The 24,032-nt window shown below is 41.8% G+C and overlaps 1 protein-coding gene across 6 annotated transcripts in view; it reads right to left on the bottom strand.

The window, feature by feature from the left end:
• MPP5 (membrane palmitoylated protein 5) overlaps positions 1 to 24,032 on the bottom strand; it is a 246,730-nt gene that overhangs the window by 44,534 nt on the left and 178,164 nt on the right. For all 6 annotated transcript variants that reach the window (XM_029598872.1, XM_029598870.1, XM_029598868.1 and 3 more), the window contains 4 exons: positions 15,953 to 16,030; positions 14,168 to 14,314; positions 3,841 to 4,002; positions 2,116 to 2,193 (listed from right to left, as the gene is read on the bottom strand). In XM_029598872.1, coding sequence (XP_029454732.1) covers positions 2,116 to 2,193; positions 3,841 to 4,002; positions 14,168 to 14,314; positions 15,953 to 16,030 — 465 coding nt within the window. The remainder of the gene's footprint in view (positions 1 to 2,115; positions 2,194 to 3,840; positions 4,003 to 14,167; positions 14,315 to 15,952; positions 16,031 to 24,032) is intronic.

Here is a 24,032-nt window from a genome sequence, read left to right on the forward strand (position 1 = left end):
AATGGCTTGAGGCGAAATCAGGACATCCCCTGGGGAGGCTCAGAGCTCTCCACTGGTGTTGGTGGAGGCCGCCTGGAGGCTTCAGAGGGGTCGGAGGGAATTGCTTTCTCCATCTAAGACCGCTTCGGAGGAAGCACTGATGTCGATGTCTGCCCATGGTCTGGCTTAGAGGATAATGACCGATGCTGATGTTTCTTCGACTGTTCACGATGATCACCCTAGTCTTTTCCCAGGACCGAGGGATACCGCGAGGAACAGGATCGAGATGACAAAAACTGCAGTCGGTCCCCGGCTCCAGTCTCTATTGTGGAGGCAATCCCAACAGCTTCAAAATTGGAACCTCCTTCCCGAGTTTGGTGGAGGTCCCCGAAGCTGACAACAGATTGAGTCTTTTGGAGCCGAATAATTTTTCCATTTTGTCGAGATGTGCCAGACGGCCCTTCAGGGTCATTTTGGCACAGAGGTCACAACCGCCGACATTGTGAGATGCCCCCAGGCAGAGGATGCAGACCTCATGGGGGTCTGTGATGGACATATTCCGGGGGCACCGGCGAAAACCGGTCGATGCCAACGGGAAAAAGTACGTGGCACGCGGTTGATGGTCGGCAGACACCGGAGATGAAACAGTCGGCAATTGAACGTGAATGAATGAAGAACTTACCAGGTCACAGAGCAGAATCGACAAAAAAATACGAGGGACCCTACGTAACGCGAGAACAGCAAATTTCAGAAAACCGTGAAAAAGAAGCACGAGCTCACGACCGTGAGGCAGCAGCTTCATGGAAAGGAAGAGACTGAAGAGGGACCCCTGTGTGGACATGTGGTTAGTGGCATGCCAGGCTCCATCAGATGATATCACCCATGTGTGAGGACTACCATCCTGATTTTCCTTGAAGAATAGACTTTTAGGCCCGAAAAGCTTCTCCATCTTATCCAAACGGGCCCAATGACCCTTGCAAAAGAACACCCCCGACCGTCGTGCGACTCCCCCAGGCAGAGGATAAAGACTTTGTGCGGATCTGTAATGGACGCGGGCACTGGGAGCATCGGTGAAACCCCGATGCCATAAAAAAGAGCTGGCAAGCGGTTGATGACCAGTGGCCACTGAAGAGCGACACTGTCGGGAATCGATTGCAAAGAACAAGAAAAACTTACCGCATCACCCTATACAGGCACTAACAGGGAGAAGAGGGACCTGGCATAGACAAATAAAAAAAAACGACCGGATAAAAATTCTGAAGACAGCAGCTCCACAACTGCGAGGCAAAAGCTGCGCGGAAAAGAGCATGGATAGTGGCAAGCTGTGCATGCTTAGTGTGCCAGCCAAAGTTTCTAGAAACCTTGACATAAGTTTACCGTGACAGGCTCCATCTGATGATGTCGCCCATGTGTGAAGACTACCATCCTGCTTGTCCTAGGAGAACCCACTGGCTCTGGATTCACCCGTCTGAACACTAAGAAAATGGCCTTGCAGCTTTTTTGCACTTCAGTTTGCTTTGTTTTCACCAAAAACTTCAATGTGTCTCTAAATGTCTAGTGCCTGTCTATTAGAAGGCTGCCTCTTGCAATGTCTGCATCGAATTACTTTGTTGTTCTAAAGTTTCCAGAATCCCCAAAGGGCACTCACTCTGGCAAAAGGAGAGATGCCTCTGTTGACCACAATAACAGAGAGCACTATACATGAATAGATTAAAGAGACTGGGAGAGGTGGTGTGATTTGGGAAAGCCTTTCAGGTCAGAATTGCTTTGAAAACATTTATGCTCGAACATTATAGTATAATGTAGCTTTTGTGATGGTGAATTGTGGACAGCTTGTTCCTTTGACACAGGCTCATTATGCGGTTCTATTCACTATTATAAGTGACAATGAATTTATTTCTTTGAAAATAAATTGCGTAAGCAAAAATAAAGATTATATATATTATATATAAGAACTATTCTGCTATATTAAAAGACTATATCTAAATGCACACTGAATTTATTTTTTTTTAAATGAACAGCATGGAATGAATGAGCCTGTTGCATGAAAGTTATTTTGTACGAGTAAATGACAATTTAAAACAAAAACATATAACAGAATATCATCTGGATATCAGAAAGTAGCAGATCACCTACCACAGACTCCTTGACAGGTGGTGGCCTGGTCTGCTGACTGGGAATCAGTACAAATGTCAGAGTGCCATGCATGTCAGCCTGTAAGGAAAAGCAGAATACCTTCAGTAACCTACTGCACAAGTCCAAGGGGCCTACTGAAGAAATCCAGCAAGATATCTCTGGGTATGATTCTCAAACTTCCAAAGAATCCTAACAGCCATGGTCAAACACAGTGACTTAGCATGGGACATAGCAAGAAGAAATTAAGAGCTGAGTGAACGATGATTCATTCAGACAGAGATGTGGTTGACTTGTCAGTTCAACCTAAAATTTACTTCTATATTCAAGAAATCAAGTTCAACAACTTGTAGGCAATACCTTTTTACTGTATTAACCTAATACTTTTCTGACTAGCTTTTGAGAGCTATGTGCCTTTCATCATTCTGACTTGATGAAAGGAGTATAGTTTTCAAAAGATAGTCACAAATGTATTAATTAAATAAAAAGATATCACCTATAGCTTGTTCACTTTATTTCTATATATATCCAAATGCAGTAACATAGCAACCACACTACTTTTTGATTTAGACATCATCTTACAATACCTTGGTAAATTAAGTATAAAATAAAATGATTGAAAGCTAGTCAAAAAGAGCTCCATATTCAAAAGATTTATAAAAGTAAAATTGCCTTTTATCCATATTAAATCTTCCCCTTTAAAAATGTCTCCTCTTCTTCTGGGTAACTGTCCGCACAAACGTTTTATGCAGACAAGTTACCCAGATAAAAAAAAGGAGTGAAGATGGAGATGCGGCAAGGGCAAACTAATATATTTAGCTAGATAATGCCATATTCAGCACTACTTAACTAAGGGGGTCATTTTCTAAAGGGATCGCGTGTGATAGCTAAATCGGGGCGGAGTCCGCACCGGAAGGGGAGGAGTCGGGGCAGCATCAGGGCAATGAGATCGCTGACGACGAAAAGGTAGGACACCTTATCGCTGCCAGTGGTGCTATTGGGTGCGAAAGCCGGCAGCAATTGCACCGCGGAAGTGCGATCGCTGCCGGCTTTTGCAGGCCCGCCTCCCAGTACCGCCCAATTCACAGAGCTACGATAGTTTAGAAAATCCGGCCCTAAATCTGTGTAAAAAAGTTGGCCCACACAAATAGTAGGTATAAAGTTATCTAGGTACATTATTTTCCACTGAATATCCAGATAAAGTTATCCAGGGAACTTTACCTGAAAACTTACCCACTCACTAGCTTTTTGAATATGGATCTCAAACCAATTAATTCAATTACAAATTAGCACTTACATCTTGTTTGCTGATCTTTATTTCTTTGTAGTTTGAGAAGTTCATGACCCAAGATATTCTATGAAGAGGCACCTCTATAAGAATCACAGTGGCAGTATCCTTAGTACTTAGGTTCACTTCCTAGTTCAGGCTCACATTTCCTTAGACTGGTTGTGTCTGGGAGTGGCTTGTATGTGGTACACTCAGTTTCTGGGTAGTACTACCAGTAACACATACAAGATGGGAGGGAAGATGATAGCTTCCTTTAGCCAGGGAAGATGTATCATCTTCCCTGGCTAAAGGAAGCTAAAGAATGATGAATAAAATGGAATGCAGTAGAATGGATGCTTTGTATAGTGGGCTTTTGAGGAGAACTACATAGAAACGTTTATGAAGGTCTGTAAGGGAAGAAGAAAAATAAAATGCAGGCTTTACAGTTCTGTTCAACTTACCAACAACTCAAAAACCTCATTCACATCTTTTCCGCGTATCTCAATGCCATTAATCTCAAGCACTTCATCCCCCTCATGTAATAATCTGCTCTTCTCTGCTGCACCTCCTTTCACTATCCGACTGATGATCACCGAATCCAGCTCATTACGCACTGTGGCTCCCTATACAATAGTAAACATATCAGAAGGTTATTTCAAATAATGTTTCAGCTTTTTAGACAAATATGCCAACATAAAATAAAAACCTGAAACAGATGACAAACCATCAGTTATCAGCTATGCTGACCGGATCTTGTGAGGCTCAGAAAGCAGCTGGGAAGGGAGAACTATGACTGGTATGCACCAGAGAAATTCTATTTCTAAATAATTTAAAAAAAAAAAAAAAAGATATATCCTGAATATAAAGTAGTTTAGCTACACTGTTCTTCTGAGCTGTTTGGTACTGAGTAAAAAGTGAAATGCCTGAACAGAATTTCCCATATTTCACCTGGGTAACTGGATGAGTTAACTTCTAGGTTTTGGCTGCTCAGAGCATATTGCAGTATATATTAAAAGTGGATCCACTACAATTAGTCTGTTTTTTTTTATATAGGTTGGTATTCTGTGGTCTGCTCATCTCTGTGTTATGCAGTATACTCTGGAATGCCTATTCCAGATGCCTAAGCTCCTGTTTTAGGCCTCAAAGGGGAAGATTTAGATACTAGCATAACATGCTACCATGTGATATGCATGGATCAGGTACCTATACTATTATTCCAAGTTCTGTTCTAAAAGTCCACGTTTTACCTGTTGCTTTAATGTTTGTGAGTGAAAGATGTGGGGGGGGGGGGCGGGGGGGGGGAGTCACTACACAAGATAACTGTGCAAATCCAAAGGAAAATGCTATTAGCAGAATAATTTAAAAAGAGGGATAAGCCAACTATTTCAGTCCAAGCAGAGTCTGATAGTTGCAAATGTAGCCTGCCCTGTAGTCTGTACATTTGGTGCATGGAAACAATTGCTCAGGAGTTCACATGAATAGAGAAAACACCACCATAGTAACAGGAAACTCAAGTCTGGAGCTGTGTCCTAGAAATGGCATGCCACTTCTATAGTGAGGAAGTGAGGCCCCCAAGCTCAATAGGGAGATTTTGAAAGGAGGAAAATATGAGTCACAAGAAAGGAACAATACCCCTTTTTTGCAGAAGCATTTGAAGATACAATTAAGGTTCACCCTTCTACATGAGATGAATGTCACAAGACATAGGGGTTAAAAAAAAAACCACACAACAAACTTCTTGCTGCTTGGTATAGCAAAGATCAGCTACAATGTTTCAGTAAGGTAAGCACCTCTCATCTCTGATAAGACTATAAAAGGCTGCATCCGATTCAGACTAGGACAATGTTTGGAATCTGGAGAGGATGGAATGTAGCCATACAATGGATGAAATTAATCACAGTGAGCTTCCCAAGTGTCATGGCTTTTCAATATGTTGCAATGGAATCCCAAGTTCTGGCACCATGTGATATTCTTGTTTTAGTGAAAACATTGTTGGGCAATACAGCTTCTTTTAAATGGGCAACTTACTGTGAGACTGTGTCCATTTTACAGGTCTACTAATGAATGCAAATGAAATTCACCAGAAGCACATCATAGCAAAGTGAAAGATAAGTGACAAGCTTGTGTACCATGCAGCCTGTACAGACTGTTTTCTCATGCATCTGACAGAGATTAGTGGGGAGAATGTGCTCTTCTGAAAAGCACATTCTCTAAAACAAGAGTTCATCATAAGAGAGTTTCAATATACATAAAACCTGCAAAATACTCACTACAAATATATACCACTGGTAGCTTTAATTCTCTGCAGGACACTGAGCACTCTGCTATGAACCTAGGTGGCTTGGTCCCCATGTTAAAAGTTATAACCTCAGCATCTGTCTTGCTGATGTATTTTATGATCATTTCCCTATCCTTCAAGGCACATAGTCTGTCTGCAAAGTGGTGGCCAGAAGAGGCCTTTTCCCAAAATATTGGTTTGTAGAGTCCTCTTCCAACAACCCCTTTGAAGGGAATAACTGGTTCAGACCTTAACTGGAGAAAATTGTCAAAGATATGGAGACAGATAGAAAAGGACAGAGACAAGATTAGCTTCCCAGCACAGTGCTTTACAGGCAGTACTCGTTAACATAACTGAATCAATTCCACACAGCTGCATACTACCAAGCCTGCTCATCTGCTCTGTAATCCTTGTTGCACGAGGCCCTTTTTTATTTTAATTTTAAGTTTTCCATTGACTCTTGCTGCCAGAACACAACTGCTGTGGTCCTTCCCTATGGAAGACAACTCGGAAAAGAAATGGGAAGAGTCTAGCCCAGAAGTCATGTCTCATTATAGATTTTCAGGTGCTATCATCAGCAGTACTGACTGCATCCTGAGGTGTGAACAAAGCCAGACTGGCTGTTTTGAACGTGTCTCTGAAACTGTGTTTCTCTGCCTGGTCCTAGAAATATTCTTAGCCTGTCAGGAAATCAGGATTACCAAAATGAATATGCATGAGAGAGATCTGCATACATTGGAGATCCAGTGTATGCAAATTTATCTCATGCATATTCATTGTGACAATCCTGAAAACTCAACTGCCTAGGGTGTGAAAACTCAAGGACAGGGTTAGGAAACACTGCTAGTTCAAAATCCGAGAAAGTGCCTAAAAATATGAAATGCCAAGGTGCTTACATTAAATTCAAACACTGATAGAAATATCCTGTGTGGTTTAAAAGTTATCTAATGCAAGTCCAAGGATCAATAAACAGTAACTGTAATAGTGCTCACAAAAAAGTAGTGCAAGTTGACACCTGTGAACATCCTAAAGATAACCACTGTGCTTATTTATTTATTTTTAAGAACTCTGAACTCTGTAATCACCATAGGAAATTGGGATTTTGAAAACGTCCCTTGTAAAAGTCTGGTCTTCTCTTTTTCTTTTTTTTTGTCGTCAACATGGCGACTGTAAATGACTTCAGATAGTACTGAGAGAATAGGAATTAGATTTCTGATGTCATTGCAGTAACATTTAAAAGGTAAGTTCCCATTATCATTATGAGGGGGATGATCAAATAAGGTGAATTTAAACATTGCATTAAAACAGATTAAATTCACTTAATTTACTGACTTTCTCTCATATACTTAAAAACAAATGAACAAACAAAACAAAATAAAAAAACAAAAAAAAATATAAACATTTCACAATACCTAGTTTCCTCATTTGGACCATAAATTTGTATATGGTTATAACTGCTAACCAATGGTAAGACAGTTTTCAAAATGCTTCACATCATGACTTCTGATGCAAGGACGGCTCTGATATTGGACAGGGTGAGGCGGTTGACTCGGATGATACAATTTTGGAGCAAAAGCATGTGCCTCCTCCACACAAAACACAACTGCAGCGACCACCTCATTTCCTGCCAGACAAGCAAGTTCTTGCTGGCAGGAAGTGAGTTGTGTGCGGCACAATTTATCGACATGCTGGTGGGGTTCCCACTCCCCATCAACAGGAAGAGTGCATGTGCGTAATGCCCCTGAGCTGTACTGTGCAGCTTTGCCAGGGAGAGTTTTACATAAATAAATAAATAGCCACTGGCAGGGAGATCAGGCCCTGCCAGAGAAAGAAGAGCTGTGCAACCCTGCCAGAAGGATTGCCACTGGTGGAGAGGCATGTGTTTGCTGTTTTGAAATATTTTATTGCTGTTTGGGAAATTTTAAAAAACATTTATGAGTTTTTAATTATTAGATGTTATATTTATCACCTGTTTTAAAATATTCTTTATTAGTATGACTTTGCTATTATGACTTTTATATTTCTTGATTTTGTTTTGATGTTTTATGAAGAATGATAATGTGTCAGTTTTTCCATTGATGCATTGCTTATAGAACCTGGCTTGTTGCAGTTTTCAGTTCAGTTTTTGTCTGTTCATTTTGTATGGTTTCTTTATTCTGTAATTAGAGAGGGTCTGTTTGTGTTTCTGTATGTGTGACTGAGGTGAGGTATTCTGCTAGCATGCAGCTTCTGTGAAGGGATCTATAGCAGTCTGGCTTATTTTGTTTTTCTAATAGAAGGTGGATTGATGTTTTAGAGCCTGGTGTAATATTTGCACTGCTCTGTTTCATAGATAGGGTTGTTACTGTTTGAAGACTGGCAGTTAATGCTGTTTTGGTATTTTGGGGGGGGGGGTGTATTTATTTATTTAAGTATTTTTATATACCGGGGCACGTTTGGAACATCACCTCGGTTTACATATAACTTAACGCAGCTCTAGGCTTTACAGTGGTTAACAGCAAACGGCGAACCATGTAATAATAGCGTGAAATTCACGCGGGGAGGAAGGAAACATGTCAAAGCAACAGGCTTTACAATAAACAAGAAGAAACAGCAAACAGATTAACTTTGCTCAAATAGCATGTATTTCAGGAGGGGGAGGACGGAAATAGTAATTTATATTTAGTGTTATACAATCGTACGAGGGGGAGCTATGAAATGAGAGAGGTGTTTACAGGTGGAGAACCTTATAGGGTGGGGGATTAGATAAGTTCAGGAGGATACTTTGAGGCCTAGTGGTGTGGAATACAATCAGGAGGGATCACAGTAAGGGAAATCGGGGTGTGATTTTTAGCAGATTGTTAAGGATTTCTCTGTATGGTGGAAGATCTTCATGGAAGGTACTACAGAGTGTTAAAAGGTAATATGCATGGTATTTAGGGGTTAGCTGCTTGAAATTTGAGCTGCATGGAAAGCTAAATTTAGGGGAGATAAGGGGATTTGGAGGGAGAGTATTCAAAGGAGGGAGAGAAGGAAGTATTAGAGGGGGGGGGGGGGGGGGGTGGATGAGAAGGTTCAGGTGAATGCCTATTTAAAGAGCCAGGTCTTGAGGTTTTGTTTGAATTTCTTTGCACACAATTCCTGGTGAAGACTGAGGGGCATGCTGTTCCAAAGAGCAGGCCCTGCGATGGAGAGGGTACGTTCTTTGGTGGTTATAAGTTTTGTTAGTTTGGGGGAGGGGGTGTGCAGGGTGGACAGATATTGTGTTCTGGTGGGTCTGTTGTGGGTGCGAAAGTGTAGGTGTTCCTTGAACCAGTGCATGTCTTGATTGTGGAGGGATTTGTGGATAATGTTGAGGGACTTGTATATTATCCGGGATGTGATTGGCAACCAGTGTAGATGCTTGAGGACAGGGGTGATATGATCGGTTCGGTGGGCATTGGTAAGAATACAGGTGGCGGCATTTTGGAGCATCTGCAGGGGTTGCATAGAATATTTAGGAAGACCTAGGAGGATGGAGTTACAGTAATCAACTTTGGATAAGAAAGTGGCTTGGAGAATGGTGCAAAAGTCATTTAGATGAAGGAAGGGTTTTAGTTTTTTCAGTGTGTGGAGCTTGAAAAAGCTGTCTTTTAGGGTGGCGTTAATGAACTTTTTTAGATTATAATGGTTGTCTAGGGTGAGGCCAAGGCTGTGAACGTGTTGGGAAAAGGTGGAGGGGAGGGTTGGAGAGTTGGGTAATGGGGAGATGAGGTGGTTAGAGTACGGTGAGATGATTAGCTCTGTTTTAGAGGTGTTGCGCGCAAGGTAGTTGTCTGAGAGCAGGGTGTTAATGGCTGCTAGGGCCGATTCCCATGTCTTCATGGCCTTAGGTAATGTATCATTAATAGGTATGAGGATCTGAACGTCATCCGCATATATGAAGTGCGGAAGACCAAGGTTGGATAGGAGATGGCAGAGAGGAAGGAGGTTTATGTTGAGGGTAGAAGACAGTGGGGAACCTTGAGGTACAGCTGTGACAAGTTAACTAGTTTAGATTCGGAATGTCCCATTTTCACTCTGTATTGCCTGTTGGTTAGGTATGATTGAAACCAGCAGAGGGAGGAGCCAGAAATGCAGATTCCTTTTAGGCGTTCAATTAGGATGTGGTGGTTGACCGTATCGAATGCTGAGGATATGTCTAGGAGGGCCAGGATGTATGATTGGCCTTTGTCAAGGGCCTTCAGGATATAGTCAGAAAGGGAGATGAGGAGGGTTTCGGTGCTGTGGTATCTGCGGAATCCATATTGGGAGGGGAAAAGGATACGATGATCGTTCAGGTAGTCAGTTAGCTGCTGGTTAATAGTTTTTTCAAGGATTTTAGATAAAAAGAGAAGGTTGGAGATGGGGCGGTAGTTGGCAGGGTCGGAAGAATCAAGGGAGGGTTTTTTTTAAAATGGGTTTTATTACGGCTTGCTTGAGTTGGTGTGGGACTATGCCGAGAGATATAGAGCAATTGATATTGGAAATGGGTTGGGAGAGTATGTTAGGGATGGCGAGGAAGGATTGGGTGGGATGAGTGTCTGAAGGGTGTACTGCGGGGTTGATTTTCTTGAGGATGGATTCAATCTCCATGGGTGTCGTAGTCTCGAATGACATAAGTACTGCAGTGGTGTTAAGTGCATGGGATGTAGTAGGCGTAGGTATAGTGGCAGTGGTGTTTGTTATTGGGGTATTGATGGGCGTGGAGGTAGGGGGAAGCGTGCCATGATTTTTTAAATTTTATTGTGGAAGTATAGAGCGAGTTCTTCGCATTTGGTTTTGTCATCAGTGTCCGGGGAGGGGGTGGGAATAGTTTTAGTTAATGTGGATACAAATTCAAAGATGGCTCAAGAATTAAATTGAAGTTGATGAATTTTTTGGGCATAAAAATCTCTTTTAGTCTTGTCAATGGCTTCTCGGTAGGTGTGGATTTAGGATCGGAACTTGGCCTGTAATGCAGGAGATTGCTCTTTACGCCATTTTTTTTCTAGTTTCCTGAGATTGAATTTCAGGGTTTTGAGTTCAGGGGTGTACCAGGATTTCTTTTTAGATTTGCAGGGTTAATTTCATGGGATTGTGTAGGGCAGACATTATTGGCGACAGTGTTGGTAAGTTGAGACCAGGAGGAGAGAGCGGATTCAGCGTCAGTTAGGTCTAGTTTGGGAAGCTCGCATAAGAGGGCTGCGATGAGATCCTCTGTTTTACATGGTCGGCGGAAGTGAATGGTTTTCTTTGTGAGTGTGCGAGTGGGTGTATTGTTTATGTAGCAGGTGGTTTCAATGCGGAAATGGTCGGACCAGGGGATGGGTTTGCAAGTAGGGGGTTCAGGTTGGATCAGGGGGTTGGTGAAAATGAGATCAAGAGTGTGGCCTGCCTTGTGTGGGGGGTTAGCGATTATTTGTTTGAAGCCAAGGGCATTCAAGGATGCCAGTAGGGAGACATGGGATGATGATAATGATACAGTGTTGACATGGAGATTAAAATCGCCTAAGATAATTGCAGGTGCATTTATGTCTAAGTGTTTGGTAATGTATTCAATCAGGGGGAAATGGGTTGTTTTCAAGGAGCCCGGGTGGAGCATATATTAGGCAGATTTGAAGGGCGGGCAATTTAAATATACAGTTATATTGTAATTGTAATTCAATTTACTCATGGCTTTCTCAGAGCCAAGGCAACATCCAACATGAGTTACATATTATGTTTCTGGTTGACCCCACAGCAGCACATATAAATATAATATACGTTGTTGTAAGTGATATATTTACCTCAGAAGACTGTACTTTGAATGCCCTTTTTCATGTAAACTTATTAATGCATAATTTTTAAATTGTGTTTGGGAAGGGAGGGGGAACAAAGCTGTAAGGTTCGTCTAGGTTCCTAACACCCTTGGCACTGGCCCAAAGAGTGTGCGCCACACAGAGATCCTCACCATCACCCATCTCTCACTTCTCCAAGGTGCAGAACAAAGAGGAAAGCAGACAGTCGCTGAACAGGGCATGGTTTGGAGGAAGGTAGCTTCAAAGGATACAAATGAAGCAGGAGAGTTAGGGCATCCCAACAGAGAGGTTCCAATAAAAGCAAAAGTAGTCCATGAGCCTATCAGTAAAGAATCACCGGAGCTAAAGGATTCCAAATGATCCCTGTCAACTGAAAAGCAGGTTTTCAATACAAACAAAAAACACAATTTGAAATATGACATAGACTTAACTGGCATCTCAGAGACACGGTGGAAGAAGGATAACCAATGGGATAGTGCCATACCAGGGTAGAAATTATAATTGCAATGATAGGGAGGATCAATGTGAGGGGGGGGGGGGGGGGTGTGCTATATGTCCGGGATGGCAGAGTCCAACAGAATAAGGGATCCTGCAAAAGACTAAATGCACAACAGAATCTTTATGGGTAGAAATCTCATGTGTGTCGGGGAAGAGCATAGGAATAGGAGTATACTACCGTCCACCTGGCCAAAATGATGAGACAGACAATGAAATGCTAAGAGAAATTAGGAAAGCTAACCAAATTGGTTGTGCAGTAATAATGGGAGATTTAAATTGCCCTAATATTGACTGAGTAAATGTAACAGGACATGCTAGAGAGATAAAGTTCCTGGATAGAATAAATAACTGCTTTATGGCACAATTGGTCCAGGAACCGATCAGAGGGGGAGCTATTTTAGATCTAATTCTTAGTGGAGCGCAGGATTTAATGACAGAGGTAACAGTGGTAGGGCAGCTTGGCAATAGTGATCATAATATGATCAAATTTGAATTAATGACTGGAAGGGGGACAGTAATTAAATCCACGGCTCTAGCACTAAACTTTCAAAAGGGAAACTTTGAGAAAATGAGAAAAATAGCTAGAGAAAAACTGAAAGGTGCAGCTACAAAGGTTAGGAGAGACAATAGGCGTGGACATTGTTAAAAAAATAAATACTATCTTAGAAGCACAGTCAAAATGTATTCCATGCATTAAGAAAGGTGGAAGGAAGGCTAAAAATTTGCCAGAATGGTTAAAAGGTGAGGTGAAGGAGGCTATTTTAGCCATGAGATCCTTCCTTAAAAAACTGGAACGATCCATCTGAAGAAAAAAAAAAAAAGCATAAGCATTGGCAAGTTAAATGTAAAACATTGATAAGACAGGCTAAAAGAGAATTTGAAAAGAAGTTGGCCATAGAGGCAAAACCTCACAATAAAAACTTTAAAAAATATATGCGAAGCAGGAAGCCTGCGAGGAAGTCAGTTGGACTGTTAGATGGTCAAGGGGTTAAAGGGGCACTTAGGGGACATAAGACCATTGCAAAAAGACTAAATTAATTCTTTGCTTCGGTGTTTACTAATGAGGATGCTGGGGAGATATCCATTGCAGAGACTGTTTTCAAGGGTGACTTCAGATGAACTAATCCAAATTACAGTGAACCTGGAAGATGCAGTAGGCCAGATAGACTAACCGAAGAGTGGCAAATCACCTGGGCCAGATGGTATACATCCCAGGGTTATGAAAGAACTAAAAAAATGAAATTTTAGACCTATTACAAGTTATTTATAACCTATCATTAAAATCATCTATTGTACCTGAAAACTGGAAGGTGGCCAATGTAACCTCAATATATAAAAAAAGGCTCCAGAGGTGATCTGGGAAACTATAGACAGCGAGCCTGACTTCAGTGCCATGAAAACTATTATAAAGAATAAAATCAGAGAACATATAAAGGCCAATGCAATCAAGTGCGCTCAGCCTAGCACAGAAGTTTACGTGGATTTTGGAAGCACTAGATTAGCACCTGATGCAATAAGGAAATTAGTACGTCCAAAATACAGGCCCAAACAAATGCATAGCCAATAGCGCTCTTCACATGTAAATTCCATGTAGATGAGGCTATTAGCTATTACCCCCCAATGCAGAAAATCACTGGGCACCCAATATGCACTTTTTACATGGCAAATTTAACTCCCGGAGCCACGTTAAATCAATCTGCGAATCAAGGGCTCAGGAGAAAATTTAAAAATAGCACCCTATGTGGTTCCTACCTTTATTCTTAAATACCTACTTGTCTGCGGTGTTTAAGAATAAAGGTATAATATAATGGCTTGAAAAAAAAAATTCTGGACGCATAACATACACATAATAGAAACGGTTCAGGCCGATTTTGCCCCTTGCTATTGTGTGTGTATATTGGGCGTCCAGAAACAAACCTGAAGCGGAATAAAGCGGATGCTCGCACTGCGTGCCTGTTGCAATTGTGGGCGCACAGCCGTGTCTTTTGTGCGTCCGATGCATTTGAGCGCTAGGGATGCATAATTCTTCCCTAGTGTGTTCTTTTTAACACAGCAGCTCATTAAAATATAGCATCGGGTGCCCAAGAAAGAGACAGACAGACATATAGATATATGCATGTTTGTTTTATCACACATACCCACATACTTTACCTCTTTGATAAATATTACATTCCTTTCCAATCCTGTTATGATCAGCAGATAAAAGTTTCTCCTGACACAGTGTGCAATACTTACCAAAGGAATATCTCGTGCTTTTTCTATACGAACAATTTTAACAGTTTCTCCTCCATACTGGCCAATGCTCTCGTAAACTCTTTCCTCAGTCATGGATTCAGGCTGCATCTCCTGCTCTGCAACCTTGTCATGAGTCAATAAAAGTGCCTGTGGTGCATAAGACTGAACATTAACCAAGAAAACACAGAAAATGCTTTTGGGATAAATTTTTTTTAAAAAGAGGTGCGCTGGTGCAAATTCCATGGGGTACATCAGTAGTTTTGCTTTGATAGCCGCCTATGGCAAAATTAAGGGCAGAGATCCATGCCTGCTTTCTCTGCAAAGAATTTTACGGCACAAAATTATGCATGATATTCCATTCTTTGTATTTCCCCCACATCCAGGAACGTCTCTACAGAATGCAGACAAAAGCATGCACGCTGTTGAACATTTCCACGTGTAAGAACTGTTTCCACGTGGAAATGTCTGATTATTGCTCTCTTTACGCTCCAAACAAAAAAATTCCATGGACTACATTACACACTGACATGCCCTGGCTTGCAATGAAATCTGGAGTTGTAGCACAGTCCTGCAGAGAAGCAATTCACTATATAGTGTCTTTAGCTCCTTCAAAACCAAAACAATCATCTTTGAGTGGAGCAGGACTTCTGACTACTTATTTATTTTATTTAGCTCACGCCTTTTCATTGGTAGCTCAAGGCGAGTTCCATTCAGGGACTGTAGGTGTTTCCCTCTCCTCAGAAGGCTTACAAATCTTACAGGGCCATTCTTTATTGTGCGATGTACCGGGATCGCATGCGGTAGGGCCTTACCTCACGCGAAACCGCAGCGCTGTGATGCGGCCGGCTGCCCACCATCGCCCCCCGCCCCCCCACTCACACTTTTTTTTTTTTTTGCGACACATCATAATGCTGTAAAGTTTGTACCTGAGGCAATGAAGGGTGAAACACAAGGTAACAGAGCATCAGCAGGATGTGAATCCTGGCTTCCCTGCTTCTCAGCTCGCTGCTCTAACTATTAGGCTATTTCTAAGTTTTGCTCTGCTTGCATGTACACAAGAAAGATTTACATCAATAGGGAAGTAATTGGAAGCTTTAATCAGCCAGCAAAGGACCCAGTGGGCTGCTAAGCATATGTTTTCTCTTCAGGTCCTCCAATGTTTGCAAACAAATCTAAAGAGGACTCTACGGCTGAAATAAACCATTTGTGTTTTGGGCAGTATACAATCACGTTTTGTTGCTGGTTTTCAAAGCAGAGATTTCATTTCTCAGTAATGCTGACATTTGCAAAAAGACAAAGAAATGCAGCACTTCTGCTCTATTCCAAACCTTGATAATAGCAACTGGAATCTTATGCCACAGAAAGTAATTCTTATATAAATGTGAAGGCAAATTTAAACAGTTGACTCCATACCTACTGATTAAAACAAGAAATCACTGATCATATTTTACACTGATCTATTTTACCCGTGCCCACATACTGTACATATTATTTGATAAATATTACATTCCTGCCCTATCCTGTTATGATGATAGCAGATAAAGGTATCTCCTGACACTGTGTGCAATACTTATCAAAGAAATATCTCAGTGCTTTTTCTATACGAACAATTTTAACAGTTTCCACTCCATACTGGCCAATGCTCTCATAAACTCTTTCCTCAGACATGGATCATTCAGGCTGCATCTCCTGCTCTGCAACTTAATTTCCCAAGCCAGATTTGCATCTGATTTTATATATGCAAAATCTGGCATTTAAAATAAAGAATGGCTGAATTCAATTTACCTGAACATGAGGAGCATTCAGCAAAGTACTTAGCTCTTGCCAATCCCTCTGATGTTTCGATTTCAAAATATTCTGCACCTAGGAAAGAACATATAAGGGCCTTTATTTATACAGCATTGTCAGTGTACATATAGGGGTAGATTTTAGAAGCTGGCACGCACATATGGACACGCGATTTTATAAAATACCAGGTTGGCGCGCATAGGGGGGGGGGGGAGCATTTTTGCAGATATGCGCGACGATACATCGGGGGCCTTCCCCACTTCCCTCCCAGTCCGCTCCAATTAAGGAGCAGACTGGGAGTGAACTTCCCAACCCCCTAGCCTAACCTCCCTTTCCCTTCCCTGCCCTCCCCCTATCCCAACCCCCCCCCCAAGTTGCGTGCGCCGGTACCCTGCTGTCACGAGATCCCTCAACACAGGGGCAAATGGCTGCTGTGCCGGGCGCCTTTAGACCCGCCCCACTCCTGGACCTCCCCCCCCCCCCGGACCGCCCCTTTCAGCAACTCCAGGACTTACACCCATCCCGGGGGTTTAGGCAGGCCTAGCACGCGTGGTGATTTAAAATCTGGCCCACAGTGCACATGTTTACAAGGGCTCTGCTGTATCTTCAAGAGCTTATCTCTCAAACTTGAGTTCTGGGTGGTTAAGTGACTAGTTTCAAGTCACACTGGGAGGAGTGGAGGTGGGATTCAGGCCTTTCTCCTCACCTTTTAACAGCATTGTGCTATAAGCCATGGGTTGCACATCTCATTTCACTCTAGCTTTCCAAAGGTGTAGTAATTCAGAGTGTGGACATTACTGGTTTTCAAGGTTAGCATGTTCCCGATACAGTAAGGTCGCGGGAAAATGGGCGCTCAATGTTGAGCACTCGCTTTCCTAACATGCCTCCTTAGCAGCAGAAGCCCAGGAGAGGAGGCTGTCAGCGGGTTCAGAAAATGGACGTGCACAGCACGGGTTAGGAAAACGGACACTCGTAAAATTGAGTGTCCGTTTCCTAACCTGACCCTCCGGCACACTTTAAAAAACGTTTTGGTTTTTTTTTAAACAATATCGCCATGATATTAAGTCAGAGGATGTACAGAAAAGCAGTATTTTCTGCTTTTCTGTACCATTTTTCGGGCTGCTTAGAGATTAACGCCTGCTCTTGTGCAGGTGATAACATTTCTGAGCATAAAATGTACAGATTGGATGCACTTTTTTTTTTTACTGTATCCTGGGCGAAGAACTAATAGCCTCACTAACATACATTTACATGTGATGAGCACTATTAGTTTTGGGTGGGGGGTTTGGACATGCTAAACCCCTTGTTGTGAAAAAGGGTTGTAGACGCGTGTCCAACCCAGTCAAAACAGTGCGTTCAGCTGAGTGCACTTTACTGTAACGGCTGTATATAGGGATTCAGTACTTTTACACATTCTAAACCTATACTTTTGTAGGATTTCTGACAAAAAAAACTAAGCCATTTACAAAATATGGAAGTACCTGCTTTTCTTTTTTAAATTCTTTATTTATGCATTTTCCAAAAAATGTTCAAGAAAACAATCTTGAATTAGAAAAGGAAGAGAAGAACAGAAAATGTCACATAAAGGCAAACTAGAAAAAGGAAAAATCCACATGCCGGTACTTCTTCCATTCCAAAAGTCCACAATAAGGGGATCCAACATCAATTGTTGTTGAGGAAAACCCCTTAAAGGAATTAAAGTAAAAGAGCAGTATAAATACAGTGGGTATACAAATATATATAGGGCACTCCACATTCTGGAGGAGGCACAGACTGAACTAAATCATTACCCACAGGCTGCAAGACCGGTTTATCAGAAAGGAAGAGAGTTAGTTGAAGAGGAGTAAAAAAGACATATAAGAGACCCTTATATTTTACCGTACATAATATTTACATGGGAATTTTAAAACAAAAGAAGCCCCAATCTGCAAACCTCTGGATCTCATTAGAAAAAATTGTTGTCTCCTCTTCTGTCTCTGTCTGGAAACATCTGGATAAACCTTAATATTTAGATGGAAAAAAGCTACAGTGCGGTGCCTAAAAATTAATCTCAAAACCCAATCTCGGTCTAGTTCAAACGCAAAAGTGACCGCCATTGTGGCCATTTGTACCAACGCACTTGTCAGAAGTTTCCAGCAGCTGAGATACATCCAGATTGGGTGTTAAGGAATCCATACCCAGAGCACCTTCTTGAGTCGCCTTTTTCTTAAATGGGGGTAAACAACATGATTTTGATAATGGAGGCACTGCCGTCTCAGGAACCTTGAGAATTTCCAAGAGATATTTCTTAAACATATCCTTCGCTGAAATATGTGGAAGCCTGGGAAAATTTATAAAGCGAGATTCTTCCCACACATTACATTTTCCAAATTCTCAAGTTTATTCTGAAGCAGCTGATTCTCTTTTATCAGCAAATCCTGGGTAGGCTTCAGAATTAGCATATCCTGTTTTCACTTCCACCATTTCTTTGGAAAAAGACACGTTTGAATTTTCCAACAAGGTAACTATTTTCAATGTTGTTTACTCTATCAACAACAGGATTAAACTGCAAAGTCATAGAAAGTTCCCAAGTTCATTTCAGCCTCCCAGATGGAATCAAGAGTAATTAATTTAGGTCTTGGTAGGCATTGAGAAATTACTCAGTGGGCTTGAAGCTAGGATAAGAGCATATTCAGCCTGATTCTGAACACCTCCCTCCTTGGGTGAGCCAGCACTACCCCCCTTCCAGGGCCATCTCCAGCTTCTCCTCCAGCATTTTCAGGGCGTCCCAACCCCTCACGGACTCGCAGGGTGTCAGCATCTTCAGCATACGCACCCCTCCCCCCCCCCCAACACGCCCTGATCTCTGGAGGCAGCTGGGTTTGCTGGTGGAGTCCTAAGCATCGGGGACAGAGATGTCAATAAGTCTGAGGGAGAGGCCGGTAACTCCTCTCCAGCCTCCTCCCCCGCACATCTGATAGCTCGCTCGCTGAATGTGGGCATCCATGGGGCTCGAAACGGGGGTACCCAAAGGGACTTAGGGGTAAGTCCTCTCCTTTGCCCTACGTTTCCTGGCTGTATGTGGCACTAGTGAAGGTCAAAGCCTATTCAAAGCAGGAAAAAAATGCCGGAGCTCACGCAAACTGCTTGACATTGGCATCTTGAATCCTCTGTGTTGCCGACGTACCTGCTTTTCAATACTCCCTATAGAACAAATAATGCACCGACCTGCATTAAGATAGCATTGCAATGCATACAGAAGAAAGACTGGTGTTCAGAGGAGGTAAAAATGTTTTATACATTAAATGCTTTTAGACTTATTGAAGGAATATATATTAAATTAAACCTGGGATGGAAAGAGAAGTCTACCATAAAACATATGGGGATAGGACAAATATCTAAACATGCATACCCTAGAGGAAAAGGAGGGATAGGGAAGATGATAGAGAGACATTTAAATCCCTATAAGGAATTAAAGCAAATGAGGCTCTGGAATGAGGAAGAAATAGGGTAGATTCAGGGGTAATCTAAGAAACATAGAAACACAGAAACATAGAAATGATGGCAGAAAAATCTCCAATTAGCAACACTTCTCCCTTCTTTCCCAGCTTTTGGATGTCTTTGACCAGATCTCTGTCCAGTTCTTCTGTTTGAGTTGCAAGGCCTATAGACCACACCAATATAAATGGAAGCACCATTTTCTTTTTTTTTTTTTTTTAGGATAACTCATAATGCTTCTTCCCTACCCCACGTCCCTTGTATTTCAGTTGCTTGAATATTGTTTCTGACAAAGAGCTACTCCTCCACCTTTTCTGTCATCTCTGTCCTTCCTAAACATGTTATGGCCAGGGATGGCCCTATCTCAATCATGAGACTCTGTGAACCTTGTCTCTATAACAGTAACGATATCAAATCCGCTTCCACCATTAGAGCCTGTCGGTCTGAGATTTTATTGCCCAGACTACAGGCATTTGTGCTCATAGCTTTCAAGCTTCTCTCCTTGGGCATCTTTTCTGCCCTATTCAGCTGATTTTTGTTAATTTCTTCACCCACTTCTTGGAGATGTTGGTAATGGCATTTCAATTTCCTTTTGTATTCCGCATCCTCTAGTTTAAATGCCTTATGGTATATGATTTGAATTTTTCAAATAAGATCCTTTTTCCTGCCATAGACTGATGTAATGTGTGGTATATGTGATTCAATGTCCTTGTGCCAAAGTGTATGTTGGTCATACAAAAAGGAAGATCAGAACGAGACTTATTGAACACAGAAGTTGCATTAAGACTGGCAAACTCACTGCATCCTTAGTCCACCATTGCACACAATTGGGCCACAAATTTACAGATCTGCGTTGGTCTATTTTAGAACAGGCACAGAAGGGTACCCGTGGTGGGGATATTCAGATTTATCTCAATCGCCGTGAACACTTCTGGATTCATCGTTTAAGTTCTGTTGATCCGTCAGGTCTCAATGAGAAAATAAATTGGTACTCTCTTATCTGATTTTGGATCCGTTTGGACTATTGTGTTACGTCATTTGCTTCTGAAAAAACTGCTTATGCTATGTGAGAAGGATGCAATTGATTTTGTGACTTTGAACAATCGCTGTATGCTTTCCCTCTACCACCTTCCAACAGATGACCTGATGGAGGTCTTATGTTTTTAGCTCCTGAATTTCAGCTGATGACCTAATGGAGGACTGGCTCTGCCGTAGCTGCACTTCCGGCGTGTATATTTAAACCGGAGGACCCGCCATGTTGTTTGCTAAATTGCGGCCAAGAACGCGGACCGCCGACAAAAGGAATACAAATGAAATGGAACCGTGAAAGAATTTGTTTAAAGACCCCCTTTTTTCTGGATGTGCCGTTGCCCCTGAAGCAGGACCCGGTGTGGTCCGAAACACGATCGTGTAGGGACAGTCTTAGCCATGAAATCTGTTGCTGAACGTTTCAGATGAGTACTTTTCTCTATACCAGTTTCAGATATAAGGAGTCCAGAAGTTTTTGAGGAACATAATTAACAGAGGGTTTTGTGCTTCTTGCTTTTGGTTTCGTTCAGTTCATGGAGATATTGCTTTTAGCACTTTATTGGTAACGATCTGTTTGGGTCTAAAAAATGACAAAAAAATTGATAAAAAAATCAATTGTTGATTAATAAAGTAATTGGACCAATCTACCCAAGTATGAATCTGTATGATTAACAGACTCATCAAGTTCAGAGGTCCTACATAGATATATATAAAAAATCTTTTGTTGACTGTTTATAAGGTCCATGATTCATATTGTTTATAAAATTAATACCAGCTACCTATTTATTTTGTTGTGTGTTTCACAGTTTTGGGGTTTCTGGAGTAGAGTTTAGGGCTTATTTAGTGTGATAGACTGATGTAAGCCATCTTTGACATAGAGCCTCTTACTGTTCCATAAATGGCCCCAGCCCCCAATATATCCGAAATGTCTTTCCTTACACCAGGTTTTGAGCCATGCATTGAAATTATTTATATGGCTTAGCCTCTGATTCCTCTACCCATGAACAGATAACACTTCTGAAATGGCAAGTCTTCACCATGAGCCTAATCTGCTTCCCCAGAGTCTGAAAATCTCTCTGTACGGCTTGGATATTGTTTCTAGCAAGGTCATTGGTTCCAAGAAAGATGTTGAGGTCAACTTCAGAATTCTTACTTTCTTCATTGATTGCACTGACTAACTGATTAGCATTTCTACCAGCTGATTATCCTGGAAGGCATTTAAAATAGTGTTCCCCTTGAAAAGAGTTCCCAAATTAGTGCTTCTGACGACTGAGACTCCCAGCACAATGAGCTGCTTCTTATGGTTTTTGGTTGTGTTATAGAATTTCTGTGCACATCTATCGCCCTTTACAGAAAGGGTAATAGATGCATGAAACAGCCTCCCTGTGGCGGTGAAGATGAGGACTGTATCAGAAATCAAGAAAACATGGGATGAGAACAGATGATCTCTGAAGGATAGGAAGGGAGTCTAAAGCTGAGCAGATGTGGCTAGATGGTGTCCCCCTCCCTGATGTAGTTGACCCTGATGCACAGGCACACTCGTGACTTGTTTAATTAAAACAGTCTTACCCTCCCCTGCACATTATATTTCCTCCCCCAACCCTTTCTCTCTCCCCAGCATCTCTTCTATACACACACACACTTTCCCCAATATACTCTCCAGCAATCTAGTCCCAGCCAGTCTCAAGCCCTATCAACTTCTCCCACCAGTCAGCCTCTAGCATCCTCTCCAAGCCAGTTCTCTCCCAGTTTGTTAATCCTCCTCTCACCTTCTCCAGATACTTATCGCTGGTGCTGCCTCCTAATCAATTCTGTTTTCTTTCAGCACAACATGGTCATCAGCAAGTTTGGGCTTTGTGGTACCTAAACTCCTACACTGTTCTTAGTACAAAATTCAGGTATCAGGTGGATTAAACTCACCGAAAGCCATGCAGTGCAAATAGGAAAACTGTCATCAACAAGCCTCCAGGGGTGAGGGGGCGGGGTGTCAGGGACCTGCTCTTAGGGTTAGTGGGAGCTGCCTCTGACTCCAGGACCTTACAATGAAGAACACTCTCTCAGAAAGTTCTCGCCTCTCCTTGGCAATTCTCCAAGTCCTTGAAGAGGCTAGCAAGGAACCATGTACTCCTGAAATGGCACCGCTGGGGATTAAAGAACACCTAAAAGTGAATCTGAAAATCTAACAGAAAAGAGAAAATTACTTCTTAGCTTAGGGAGTTTTCAAAACTTTTGAAGAAGGTTTGAAAATTGCTCTGTCCCACCTCAGTACAGGTAAAAACCTTTACCCACAGGGAAAAAAGAGCAGGTACTTTGGGTGAAGGAACGTACACACAGGGATTTCATTTTGATATGTATGTATGTTGCACAAGCTTCAAAAAAGTATTCACAGTCCCTTGCTGGCCCAAATGTTCACAAGGTTTAAAAAATTGCCCCCATAGTTTGCATTTCAAGTTTGACAACTTTTTGATATGAAGACATTAAAATGCCTGTTTAAAATGCAGAGGATTGTCAGGAAAAAAATAATAAAACCTACCTCCTATAAACACAAAATATTTTTCCATTTTTTGCCCACTTAGCTAGAGAGGACAATGGGAAGCAGAGGGGAAGGAACACACTGCATGCCAGGTACATGGAAACTGGAAGATAGCCACTTTTTACAGCAGATACAGAATTGATCTGCAATCCTAGAATCACGGGGAAAGCGTTCCAGGAGGAGGGTTGTTGGGACAAAAGGAACTACCTGTCAACCAGAAGAAAGTGTGCTAAAGGACAGGAGACATTACAGAAAAACTGCCAGAACTCATCAGGCTTTCTGACTATATCACCATGCTGGTCTGTTATACTGAGCAAGTATTAATATATTTGTGCTTTTCATTTTCTTTTGAAAACAGTTTTTATTCATGATGTACAGCACAAAAACAAAACAACATTATAAGCTCGATGCTCAGAACATCAGTTTTCCCTTCTTATAAAACTACCCCCATCCCTATTTCTTAGTCCTTATCCTCCCCCTATCCCCCCCAAATCCGGACGAACGGCTGGCCTTAAACTATACATGTCTTTGAGCTCTGTGTTAATGGTTGCATCTCAAAACCAAAATTGATAATCATAAGCAAGTTCTCCTATACTTCTCTTTCATGAGGGATCACTCCGGCTGGTCCCCTGTCATGAGTCTTTGTAGATTTCCATTTGAAGACAAAGAGGCTCGGTTTTCTTCAGGCAACTGCCTGAGGCATGGCAGCCATTGATCTTGAAACAGTTGATGTTTACCCATTAGAGAAGCAGTATGAAATTCCAGCTGAAGCATATCATACAAGTTAACATACCATAACAGTACCATTCAACCATACCATTCAGCCAGTGTAAAAGTATATAACGCTTTGCTACTAGCACAGTCTTAACCAGAAAAAGTATACGTGGGTACTTCAAAAACCTATGATTGACATTAAGGCTCAAGAGATAAGAGTTATTCATTAGTACAGGAGACTTCATCATGTTCCTCAAAGACTCAATTACTGAATCCCAAAAGCGGACAACCTCAGGACACTCCCACAAACAATGCAATAACATG

The sequence above is a fragment of the Rhinatrema bivittatum genome, chromosome 4 (assembly GCF_901001135.1).
Source record: "Rhinatrema bivittatum chromosome 4, aRhiBiv1.1, whole genome shotgun sequence".
Classification (NCBI taxonomy): domain Eukaryota; kingdom Metazoa; phylum Chordata; class Amphibia; order Gymnophiona; family Rhinatrematidae; genus Rhinatrema; species Rhinatrema bivittatum.